Source organism: Labrus mixtus, chromosome 11, assembly GCF_963584025.1.
Source record: "Labrus mixtus chromosome 11, fLabMix1.1, whole genome shotgun sequence".
In the NCBI taxonomy this organism is placed as follows: domain Eukaryota; kingdom Metazoa; phylum Chordata; class Actinopteri; order Labriformes; family Labridae; genus Labrus; species Labrus mixtus.
In genome coordinates, this window is record NC_083622.1 from 17,698,621 (window position 1) to 17,711,736 (window position 13,116).

At 41.0% G+C, this 13,116-nt stretch overlaps 1 protein-coding gene across 2 annotated transcripts in view; it reads right to left on the reverse strand.

Annotated features, from left to right (window-relative positions):
- Positions 1–200: 200 nt before the first annotated feature.
- Positions 201–13,116, reverse strand: part of LOC132983889 (threonine--tRNA ligase 1, cytoplasmic-like) — a 28,285-nt gene continuing 15,369 nt past the window's right edge. The window contains exons 1-18 of one of the 2 annotated variants that reach the window (XM_061050429.1): positions 10,779–10,979; positions 9,922–10,097; positions 9,420–9,534; positions 8,912–9,033; positions 7,419–7,527; positions 7,088–7,152; positions 6,881–6,959; positions 6,109–6,255; positions 5,921–6,019; positions 5,337–5,506; positions 4,949–5,111; positions 4,226–4,363; positions 3,716–3,793; positions 2,169–2,269; positions 1,016–1,117; positions 858–930; positions 611–725; positions 201–469 (exon numbers count right to left, since the gene is read on the reverse strand). In XM_061050429.1, coding sequence (XP_060906412.1) covers positions 327–469; positions 611–725; positions 858–930; positions 1,016–1,117; positions 2,169–2,269; positions 3,716–3,793; positions 4,226–4,363; positions 4,949–5,111; positions 5,337–5,506; positions 5,921–6,019; positions 6,109–6,255; positions 6,881–6,959; positions 7,088–7,152; positions 7,419–7,527; positions 8,912–9,033; positions 9,420–9,534; positions 9,922–10,097; positions 10,779–10,862 — 2,079 coding nt within the window. In that variant the 5' untranslated portion in view covers positions 10,863–10,979 and the 3' untranslated portion in view covers positions 201–326. Of the gene's footprint in view, positions 470–610; positions 726–857; positions 931–1,015; positions 1,118–2,168; positions 2,270–3,715; positions 3,794–4,225; positions 4,364–4,948; positions 5,112–5,336; positions 5,507–5,920; positions 6,020–6,108; positions 6,256–6,880; positions 6,960–7,087; positions 7,153–7,418; positions 7,528–8,911; positions 9,034–9,419; positions 9,535–9,921; positions 10,098–10,778; positions 10,980–13,116 lie in introns of those variants that run through there. The other variant, XR_009674888.1, reaches the window with a different exon arrangement.

Here is a 13,116-nt window from a genome sequence, read left to right on the forward strand (position 1 = left end):
AATCTGACATCATGACACACACTTACATAAGCTGGAGCTTCACATATTTAAAGGGTTTAAGCGAACAAATTGCAACTGTAGCTGAGTAATGCTGATAATAGATGGATAATGATCTTAAAATAGCATCATATCCCCACCCTGTACTTTTAAGGACACAGAATTATCCGTTAATGCCGTTAATGCACAAATCAACAAGTAAGGAACATTTTCTTTAGACTTTTATTACAAATATCAGCCACTTCCTCTTGAGACACGAGTATAACAGCTTGTATATGCAAAACAAACATTTAGAACATCAGTGACTCAGGTTGTTCAGGATGTTTTCATCAAAACTCGTCTGAGTTGCTCCTGGAGTCTCGAAGCTCTGTGATGGATGTCATCACCTCCTCTGTCGGCCTCCTCCCCAACTGTTTACCCGATCTGCTCCTCACGCTCACTGTCCCACTCTCAACCTCCTTATCCCCCACCACTGAACAAACACACGCAAATAAAGAAGTCAATGGAAATCATTCTGGAGTGTGCATTTTTGTGGTTGACTTAAAAAAATAGACAAGTGACCGGCTTTACTATAATAAGCAGCCACAGTTTTCATCCTATTATTCATTCTTACCAAATATGTAGTTGTACTGGGCCAGCTGAGCAGAGCGAATCTTCTTATTTAAGGTGGCGCCCTGGTCGTCATTCAAATCTGCCATGAAGCCAGCTTCACGGAACTGCCGGACCACCTTAAGAAAAGAGAGGGACTATTTTTAAGATTATATCTATGCTGAGCTTCTCACATCAATGAGTATGTTAACACTGATGGACAGAAAGTACACTTGGTATGCTTATGTGGGGAAATCTTCATCACTACTGACCTGCTGGCTGTATGACTCACTGTTGCCCCCTACAGGAACCACCATGATCTGTGCTGGGGACAACCACAGTGGCCTGGGTAAGGGAAAAGAACGCAGTGATGGTTTAATAGCTTGATAAAATGCATCATTTCCATGTTAGTGACATGATGTCTTCTCACCATCTGCCTCCAAAGTTTTCAGCCAGTATGGCGATCATTCTCTCCAGTGATCCCAGCACGGCTCTGTGGATCATCACAGGCCTGTGCAGTTGTCCATCTCGACTGAGAGAAAGGAAAAGAAAAAAAGACTGTCATTACATGTAGCGCTCTCACTCACTCATCACGACCCCGATAGACTGGATGCCAATGGCTCACCTTTCACACAGCCATGCACGTCACAGACACACCGCCACACATAAACGTAGTTCCTTCATTTCACTTTCCTTGGAGATGCAGTGAAAACAGCTGCTGAGTGTTGAATCTTAAAATCAATACTGAATCCAAATTATACACTTAATTCAGTATTTTTAGTCCTTAATCTAACTAGCGACCCGGCAACATGGCAACCAGTTACAATATGATGTAATATATTGTGTTGGATGATCAGATTACTCAACATAGCATCTCTCTTTTAACATCTCTGAGATGATTAGATCATGATGACACTTTACAAAATCAAGCTTTGATGTTTTGTATTTAATATCTATTGTTTTTAAGGTTTATTTTTGGGCTTTAACGCCTACTTTAGAGTCAGTAATCGGGGGAAAGAGAGTGGGGAATGTCATGCAGGAAGAGGTCACAGGTCGGATTCAAACCTGAGACCGGCGATGAGGACGACTGCTTCGAGGCCTCAGTACATAAAGCGTGCAAAATAACCATTAGGCCACCAGCGCCCCATTTTGTGGTGTTTTGAAAATATTTTCTAAAAATATTCTTACCACATCACTAGATTTCTTTTTACCACATTTTTTAAATGAGTTTTGTTGATATAAAAACATTTGTTATACCATGATGCAGGATTTGAATTTGAATGGCCAAAACAAGTGAAAACAGGAGACCACGAGGGAAGTAGATTACATTTCTAACATCCAAAACAAGCTTTGATGCATCCTTGCCTGAACTCATTAATTCAATCCAAGGAATAATCTTTGATGATAAACTTAGTTCCTAATGAAGTTAGACCTCATTTCAACTTGAGTGGTTAAAAGACATCATACACAGGGAGTATATGTGGGTAACTCTAACTAGCTTCAAATGTGCCAGTATGCAGATTTAATGCAGATGTAGGAATGCTAAAGTGATTGAAAGCCAAAAGCAGAAGTTTATGACTCACCCAACATACTGAAGGTCGAATCTGATTGGCAGCTGGAAGTCCAACTGGATCGTGGCACACTGATGTTGTCTTCCAATTGCATCTTTTATCTGGATGTCAATCTGTTAGGAAACATGCAAGAGTGGGTTACATTAGGGCTTCGCTTCTCTACTCTACTGCCAAAATCTACAAATATGATTTAGACTTTTGATGCCAAAACGCTGCTGGGGGACAAACAGCATTTTTGTGGACAGAAAGGGTTGCAGTTGAGTTTAGGGGGGAGGAGCTGATCTAGTTAATTGTGGCTAACACACCCTAGCTAGATGGCAGTAAGGAATGTTTTTTTCGTTTCATGGTGCTGTTAAAGTGTGTCTAACCCCACCCTGATTTGACCTACCTCCACTCTCTGTGCCTCCACATGAGCTTGATCATGACTGCTGACTTCCTCTTCACGCTAAATGACTTGTTGCATGAGTAAACAAGAAACCAAAGATCGCCTCAAAGAAAACCGAGGTCATTCTCAAGTTCAGCCACTTTTTAACCGTCATAAAGCGCAAGTACAACAGCTAGCACATTTCTGTTTTTATAGCTGTTCCTGTGGTCTGGGACAGTGTGAACTGTGTCATTTAGAGCTCAAAATGCATTTGTTTATCACCAGAAAGAAACAAAGACCTCTGTGTTGATCTTATCTTTGCTGTTACACTAATAAACTGGTGTAAGAGGTTTCTACAGTGAAGAACTAAATAAGATTGTTTAGGGTTAAACTTATGCATAACTTAATGGCTGGACTACTTGAAAAAGTGCTGAGGTGTTTTCTATCTAAGAGTTAAGATGAGAGAATAGATACCAACCTCGCATCTGCAAATTAACTGTCATGCTACAAATAGCAACTGATTAGCTTGATTAGCATACAGAGTGACTGTACATCTTCAATTAATAGTGCAAGCTATTACATGCCCCAGTCTATGACCTTAACCTGCCCTTATTTGGGACCTACTGTATCTACAAACAAGGTTTTAATCAGATCTGAACATAACTACAAAGAGAAGAAAAACAAAGACATAGTTGATTCAGACCAGTAAGAATATTATTTTGTTCACAAAATCAGGCTATGGAATAACACATCAATTAAAAATCACTAATGTGATCATGCGCCGTGAGACAGCACATCTAGACCAAACTGCTGTGATGACAAAGAGAGATATAAAACAAGAGACCCCCGTTTCATTTTCATTTAAGTTGTGCACAGGAGTTTATGTCTATGGAGCTGTCAACATATCAGCATGTGTATGGCTGTTGTTCACGGTATATGGTTAACTGTCATTTAATGCCATCACTAAATGAGTTGTTTATTATAGTTAACAGTTCTTGCATGGAAATAAAAACAGGTACTTCAGTGCTCAGAACGCCATATCCTAGCTCACATATGGATGTTTTAAGTGGCTTTTAGCATCAAAGGACTTTTCAAAATAAAAGTTTGATTAGGTCCCAATGTGTTTTGTTAAATGATGTTTACACTTGTATGTGGAAATCAGTTTCATTCATTGCATGTTGCCCTTTGTGCTGACCTTTGGTCCGTAGAAAGCTCCGTCTCCTGGATTCAACTCCCAACGTTCACCAAACTGCTGCAGACTCCTCTCCAACTGCTGCTCTCACACACACACACACACACACACACACACACAGCACTGACTAGGTAGGTATGCATAGGAGATAATACAGGTACGTTAATGCACATTATGACTGTCATGTTGGTCTTTATGTGTGTATATTAAGGAGCTGTGGGAGCTTGGAGCCATTATGTTTAATTACACTCAATTGACTTTGCTGAAAACGCTGCTCTGTCGGCAATTTGAAAGGCGTCCAATGGGAATTAGAGACGTGAATCTGCCCAGCAGCCTGGTAAAGAGCAGATTGCTGCTGGAAAAGTACCCCTCATAGAGCTGACTGATTAAATGGACATCATCACACAATGTCATTTGTTTAAAGATTTTCCTAGGCAGTGATGAACCACACCCTGTTACATGCATTTATAGGCCATTTGACTGTGGCATACAAGAATGTGAGTGATGGGTTACCTGCTCAGCGTTATCCCACTGCTCAGGCTCCCCTAGGCACGGTGTAGGACGAGTAGACAAGAGGCAGTGGAAGGAAAAACCAAACACTTGATACACGCTCCTCACAAAGTCCAAACATGCCACAATCTCTTCCTGCAGCTGCAAAGAAAGAAAGAAAGAAAGAAGAAACTGCTGAAGACAAGGGAAACAAGGCGACGCAATAATGTAAATAATTAAGTAACACATGGGGGTTTCAATTCCACCTGGAGTGGGAAACTTGTTTTGAAATGTGTTTTATTAATACATTTGGTTTGGATTCTTAGAAGAATGAATTTACAAATGTATTTACTGTAACCTCCAAAAGATTAAATAAGCATCTTCAGAAGCAAACATAGTAAGGATTATCCTGTGACTATGATCAGGTTTTTAACAGGTCAACAGAAGGAGGAGGGTGTTGTGATCAGGATTACACAGACTGTGGAGCCACCGAGATGCACATACGGAGGTGTAATGTTTGAACAGACAAAGACCTTCATTCATTCAGGCTGAGGCCTCCTGGAATGTCTCAGGAGTTATTTGAACAACCCATCTAATCACTGTAATATGGCTCCACATGTGTCCAATTCGCGGTTCATACTCCTCTCACAACACGGTCAGAAGTATGCAGAGGTGTAGAGAAGGGTCCTTTCAAAACAAAACAATGTATGCACGCTCTTAAGCGGGGGGGGGGGGGGGTGTATTTACCTGCTCAGGTGTGCAGAAGATGTGAGCATCATCCTGGCAGAACCTTCGGACACGAGTGAGGCCACCCAGTGCGCCAGAGAGCTCGTTACGATGCAGCGCCCCAAAGTCGGCCCATCGCAGGGGGAGCTCCCTCCACGAGCGAACACGCTGCTCAAACATAAGACTGATCACAAGAGAGGAGAGGGAGACACTGTTTAGTTACTATGAGGTAAACAGCAGGGATGTAATTCTTCTGGATTTATCAGGAATTCCAGATTTTATAACCTAACATACAAAACTAAATTGCGGGGGGGGGGGGGGGGGGGGGGGAGTCCTTTGCTTGTCAGATACCTGACACAAGTAGAGGAATGGTAGTAGTGTGTGTGTGTTTATGTGCGTGTGTGTTCACCAGTGTGCAGGACAGTTCATGGGTTTGAGAGCGTAGGTCTGAGCGCCCTCTGATGTCACAGTGAACATGTTCTCACTGTAGTGCTCCCAGTGGCCAGAGCGCTCCCATAATGCAGTGCTGTACAGAGTCGGGGTCACGACCTCTGTGAAGCCTCGCCTTCGGTATTCGCTCTACAAGATGTCAGGAAGGAAGGAAATGTGCGACAATGAGTGCAGGACTGGGGCAGACTGTCACAACAGTGCGATAATTGAACAACGAGAGCAATATCCTGACAGCTGATTTGAACATTTAGACCCCCAGGATGCATCAACACACAACATGTAATGTGGGGACAAAGCATTTAACAAATTGTGTTTGTGTGTGATGGATGTTTATATGGACGGCATTACATTTTCTACATTCCCAATAAATATAGCTCAGGTCATATGTTGAGCTTTTATAATCAACTTCAGTTTAGTTCATTAAGATGCATATGCAGCGTGTCTCTATAAAATACTCTCACATAAAACTAATAATTGCATCTGATTATTGTTTGCGATTTATAAAGAGTCGGTGACAGAGATGATGTAACACGTTATGTTCACCTTGATGAAGTCAGTGAGGGTATTATATATGTGGGCTCCTTTAGGCAGGAAGAAGCAGCTGCCTGGACTCACGTCATTAAAAAAGAACAGCTCCTGGTCCTAGAAAACCATGGAAAAGATACATTTAAGACCCGCACACACATCTCTATCCTTATATTAAAGTTAAGTTATGCATCTCTTTGTCTCACCGCCCCAATTCGTCTGTGGTCCCTCCTTCTCGCCTCCTCCTGCTCCCTCTCCCATACCTCCTTGTCCTTCTCGCCAGGAAAGGCCACACCTAAAAGACGTGTCAAACCTGAGGACTCCGTCTGATTGGTCAGGGTCACGGCAGACAGCTAGGATGAAACGGAGGATAAGTGGGGGAGGCGAGGGAAAGAGAGAATGATAAAGAGCAAACAAAGAGGTGGAGAAAAAGAAAGGGAGAGTGAGGCCAGAAGAGGAAGGGGTGACAGCAGCACGACTGATGGATGGCAGTGTGTTTGTAAAGGCTGAGAACAGGAATCTGGCCTCTGACAAACACAACATCCTGCTGCTGATATTTCCAGCCTGCCTGCCACGGAATCCATGTCTGCCCAGTGACAGCCCAGTATGGAAACTCTCTCTTTCTGGATCAATAACGATGAGGAAATTCCATGTACCCCAGCATGTGTCTAACTGGATGGATGGTGCCCAGTGGGTCCAAAATAAAATATTTGTAGTGATGAGGTTAACCCTACATCTTTGATTGACACATTTGAAGAAAAACATTTTGAATCTCTTTTTTAAAATCCTGGTGAATAAGCATCATCAAAATCAAAATATATTATCTTAATCAGGATTTGTCTTTCAAGAGAAATGCCATTAATCCTTAAACTGAGCAGTAGGGCAGACAAAATGAAAGGGAATGACAGGAGAGAATAAAAGGAGAATACACATCACAAACACAAACACAAACACACACACACACACACACACACACACCTGGATCATCTTGAAGACCTTGAGGAGGCCAGTGTGTGGGAGAAGGGGGCCGCTGCAGACTGATATGCTGTCCCCAAGCCTGAGTCAAATCAGAGAGATCAAACGGATTTAATAATTTTTCCAAAAGTAAGAGGAATATAACAGATCAATTCACTTTAGGAATGAGTGTAATAAGTTATTACACACGCATATTATTCAAATACATACCTGTATACTGTGACCATGGGGCCATGACTCTGCTCCTCCAAGAGCTGCAGTCTGAGCTTACTGTCCTACAATCAAAATAACAACAATAATCAGAACAATGATCATATAAAAGTTTACCATGGACAGCAGGAAGTTAGGGACAGGCTTTGTCTCCATGAATACAAGATGAAAAAATGTATCCACAGCAAAAATGTATTTTGCTGTTGAACTCACTACGAAGTCCTCTGCACAGAACGTCCCACAGTAAGTGAGATGGGAGCCGTGATAGAGTGAATGATTTCAGACACGATCATGAGTGTATTGTTACAACAGAGACACTGGTGTTGCTGACCTGGAACAGCTCCCGGATGTCGTCTGTATTCAGCTCCAGTCTGGACAGAGGGAGTTTGAGGGCTGCAGTCTGTTTACATCTGTCCTCCACATCACTCAGAGACAGGACACTGTGTGGGGAGGACAGATTAGAGTAAATCAAAAGCGAATGAATTTGTGGCAGAAAGACAGACAGTTATGCAGAAAGAAAACAAGACTGATGATGATTAGGGGGTAGGAAGACAGGTCAAGTTCTCCGTATAGATTGTTTTTTCTTGTCAGAAAAAGAGGTTCATTATAGCAGTACAGACTAATTAAAAGTAGGGACATAACGGCATTTGTATCGGACATTACGGTTCGGTGCATGCAGTTGTACAAAGAATACATCTGAGTGGAGAACAGAGAGAATTACATGGCAGTATCCACTCACAAATCCTGATGGCGGTAATGCTAATAACTCTTTGCCAACTGCTTTTAGACAGAAATTGAGAAGAAGAAGAATGCGCAACAAACCACAAGAAGAAGAGTAACATTGCAAGATGCAAGATGACTCGACGGAGCTAGAACACTTTCCTGCTTCTTTAAATCAGTTATGTGAGGAAACTTATCGAACATGGTCAAGATTATTAGACGGCATCACCTGGATGTGCCAATCAACGAAGATGTTGTTCATTTCTGTGCTGCTTTTACTTCATCACACATCATTTTATTGTCGTCCTCTCTTTGTTTAATGTTTTATACACTATAAGGCCGTACCAACTATGGCAGGTAGTTCTAAATAACACTAACGCGCACTTCTGTGGGTTCAAAATACATGAATACACTGAACCAGGACCCCAAACAAAAGGTACTAATAAGTGGGGACCTCTAATGTTGAAAAATGAAGCCAATGTTTAAGTGGAAATAAAAACTGCAGTTCCCCCGAGTGTCCACTTGAGGCTGGCTCCGAAATACCATGAAGACCCACAACCCATATTAAAATGTAGATTTTCCAGCAGAAATAATCATGTTTACAGCCTTGTACAAGAAATGTTATGGAACATTTCAGTGAAGTGAGAATATGAACAACAGAATTATTTAAACACATAAACAAAATACATTTTTCCCATTACATTAATGATTTTGGTCTGAATAGCTCATGTCTTCATCAGTACTTCACTGTAAAGAATGAAAGGCTTCATGCATAATTAGGGGCGTGTCTGATGTGACTTCAAGCAGGCACGCTCTAGCTGTTTGACAGGCAGCTAAAGGCCCGCCTCAGTTGCACCTGTGTGCCTGTTACTAGGTTGACCGAAAGTTTGGTTGAGACAACATTTATAGTATGGTGACTGCCATTGTAGGACGCACACAGTGCACTTCCGTAACCGAGACTAGCTCCATGTTTTTACAGTCTGTGTGATCGCTGCATACGATTACACTCACAATGAATGGATACAAATGTTTTCGAGAAGATACTACAATGTCATGTCAAAAATGTTGACACATCTGAACATGTTTACCAGTTTCATATCTCACCTGTTGTCCAACAGATGATCACAGTAAAGCCCAAGCTCTGACGCTCCTTCTCTGCACACCTCTGCACCAAATTCCCTCTCCAACACTGCGCCCAGGACACAGGCTCCTGTCCTCCATGCTGCCTAACAAAGGGGACATGGTAGAGGGTTGGTTGAGTAAACATCTACTCATACTTTCAACAGTGGTTTGGATAAGGAAGGTCCCTATTCAGACTAGATTAACTGTAAACTCCTATATTACAGAAAAGGAAATTCTCTGATACATCATTAGCTATCTCCTTTGGTCAAGGAATCAAAGAGCCATCTATTAAATGACTTGTTACAGCAGTTATTATCCATCTAGTTATTTTAGTATGACATCTTGTTTTGTTATATGGCAAGCAAAATTTTCCATCCTTTACCCTAGAGGGTTTACTACTGAAACCAGTTAAATCAATAAAGAATGGCTGGTAGAAAACCACCTTAACTATGAAACTACAGAAAAACATTTTATTTACAAGTGTGATTACCTGCTTTCCTTCCACTGTGTCAAACCCCAGAAGTTGTAGTTCACAGTCCGTCTCGAGTGGCCGCCCAAGGTCCCACAACTCCCCGTTCACTGTGCTGACCAGAGCTCCTTTCACACTGCAAGAAAAGGGCTAATTTTATCAAAAAAATGCATCCAAGTTAAATAAGACTGCATTTCTGTATACATCATATATTTATAATAATGGCAGTAGCTCAGTCCGTAGGGAGGGCCGCCAGTTCAAGTTCCGTTGCGGACCAAACTATGGAAGTTGGTCTGGTAGATAAAGAGGTGGGAGGGCACTACCCAAGCACTGCCAAGTTGCCCTTGTTCATGACACCAAACCTGACAATCTCCATTAATGAATGTCCACAGGTCCTGTTTGTGCATGTGTGTAATTTGGACCAATGTGTGTGAGAAGCATGTCTCTCAATAACAGAGTGTAAAAAAAACAGACTTTCCCCCAGGGCTTAATAAAGTCAGTAAAATTTAATTTAAAAAATTACCGGACACTTTGTGCAACATAAAGAGGTGTGGTGACACCAGCTGTTCCCTTCACTTTCCGGCCGTCAGCTAGTCGAATACTGAGTGGTGTGTCTGTGGCTTCAACTCTCTTCTTATTGGACCGTTTTTCCCAAAGGGACTCAAACACTTGCAGTCGCTGGGAGAGAGCTGGACAAACCTGCAGCCGGACAGAAGAGATGTAATTAAGGGATAAAAACAACACAACAGCACCACACACACACAGTGACCTCGGCAAAGGTAGGAATGATTGCTGGGCTGCATTCGTTATAACTAAGAGTACCTAACAGACTGGTACCTGAGTTTATATTGATAGACCATAAAGAAAATATGATGGAACTTTGTTAAGTTTGTGTTTTATCTTTCTCTGCATTATTATAAAGATATACTATATTCTTAATATAAATTGGGGTCATACCTAATGTATTAAAACATAATTTAATGAATGCACAAATTACATCTAGTCCAGCTTGATAATTCAAATCTATTAAGGAAATATACATAACTACAAAGAGAGAGGGAGAGAAAGAGAAAGGTGTAAAGTTGTGTGCCTCATTCACTCAACAGTTTTATTCACTACATCACATATTAACTGTCTTTTCAAAACCAAAGTGAAAAATGTCTTATATATATATATATATATATCTCATATGGCAGACAATAGAGATAGAGAAACAGAGATAACCATGATTTAAGTATACGAGTAGCCTGCTTTTAAAAGCACAGTAGTAGTTTCCTTTACATAAGCAACAGTGACCACAGCTGCAGACAGAAGACATCATGCTCTGTTTGCTAATGTTAGCTGAAGCTACTGTACTGCAGTAATAACAAGCGTGCGCACCTTGCTGTACCTCCTGTGCGCGCGAAGTGTTGCACGAGCCGCCGATCGGCTGACAACCAGCCGAAACAGCTGTGCTACCGCCATGCCCAAAACACACGCCTGCCTAAACCCACGAATTCATTCTCAGATATCTCACATCACTGTCAACCTTTCCCTGCGAGCGGCCATAACACCGGAAGCACGGATTAAGACAGAGGCTGTGACGTAGTGACGCTGCCACGAGACAACGTGCTCGCTCAAAAACCAAATGTCCACACCAGAGCGAGCGTCAAAACACGAGCTCTACCACGTTATATCCCAATTGTTAGAGGTAGCTCTAAGTAAAAACCTACAAAGCATGCACATTCAGATCATTTTCTCCAGACAGGCTTGATAACGATGCTCAAATAGTGATGAAACTGTTCATAATGTGACGTCACGTAAAGCAAAAACACAAGTCCCCTCAATTATTATTTTGAATCAGCTTCAGGTGCGCCTGTAGCACTCTGCAGCTCCAAACAATTTTACACGAATTCACAGACCTGCAGCATTACTACAGTCAACAAGGTAGACCAGCAGAGTCATGTTCAACGTTATGGAGCCACGCACTCAGCTGTAAGAGACATCTACTGAGGTTACAGCATATAGTCTATTCATTTAGAGCCCGAAGCATCCATCTTTTAGACCTCTAAGTCAATAATGGAAATTAAACTTTATACGGTAAAGTAAATAATAAATTTACTAAAAAAAAATTCAATTAAAGCTAATGGTGGAATCACTGACACATATCGTCTAATCTTAAACTACAATAGGGACGTACTGAAAACATTTTATTAATGTATCTAAATGCATGAACACTGAAAAGTAATTTGAACAAATGTTGACTGTTAAATATACACTTATCCATGTTTTAAATTATGTATTTAATGTTACGAGGGGGAATTTAGATATTTAGGTTGTAATCTGTCTCATACGAATACGCCAACAGCAGGTCGGTATGTAGAAACATTAGTGATGGGAGACTTTTGTGTCTCAGACCTAAAGAGGTGAAGTTCAGTCAAACGGCCACTTGGGGGAGATACAGCAACTTTGGAAAGATTATCGACCATCTACATACAGAAAACAAATTAATCTTGAAAGGGAATTAAAGCATCTCATCATAAAAGTGAGTTGCCAAGTCCATTTTTTTTATATACGTTTTCATTTCACTTATCGACAAGTGACGTCACTAGAGAGGCGAAACTGGCATTTTCAGTTTTGTGACTCAATGAATTAGAAACCCTGCATGTAATGAAGAATATGGGACCAGCTAAGGTAATTGCCTTCTCACTTAACAATGTTCACAGTGCATGTCTGCAAAAAAAATAAAAAAAATCGTCCTTCTGTAGATTAATATAGCTTAACTTTACTTTGAACAACCTTTAACAATTTTGCACTTCTTCCAAATGTTACCATACTAAAAGATTAAAAAAATAGAATAATGGCAAAGGCCACAGTTAAACATTCCCCTTTAAATGTTCAGTGGAGCAGTAAAGATGGTGGCACAACATTAAAGCATTAAGGTCATTTTTACAATGTACTAACGGAAATACACAGCTTTGTAAGCAAATGGCAATTAACTGTACAGCCATTGGTTAGCGTGTGTGAGTTCATAGCTGGTCCACTGGAACTGGGTCAGTCTGTGTCACAATGTGTTAAGTGGGTGTTTCAAATGTGGTCTGTACATTATTTAAAATGGAAATGGTTTTCCAAAAACATTGTGCATTGCCGTGTGCAAAATGTTAAGAAGCATTAACATAAAAGAAGAGGTCGAGAGAGGGATAAGTTGAGGGTCTCTACTAGAAGTGGAAAGTGATAGAAACGAGCAAATCCCCTTGTTAAATAACAACAGCACACCAGCTGCTTAGAGTCATTGGTGCAATAATAAAATGATAAACATACCTAATATGTCAGGTAAAGAGACTCATGTCCATAAATTACATCCTTTTGATTTGTCCGGTTTAGTTTTTGCATTAAACAACAAAAAGAAAAGACTGGATGTATCTTGCCTCTTTGTGTATGCATATTGAATGTGATTTTAAGAGTGTGTGCATGTTCGTCAACCCAGAAAGGATCGGACACTCAAACACCAGTGATAAAGCATCACTGAAGAGAACAGCAGTAGGGCAATGCAACCTATCAAATGTACACAGACGATTAGAAATGTCAAGAAAAACTAAAAAAAGTTATGTACATGAACAATTAAAATGGTGAACTTGATAATTACTTGGTGAGCAGGAGGAACCTGTGCATAGAAAATGAATATAGCTTTCACTCTGTAGAGATTAGGGAATGGCGCTTAGCTGTTTTGCACATAATA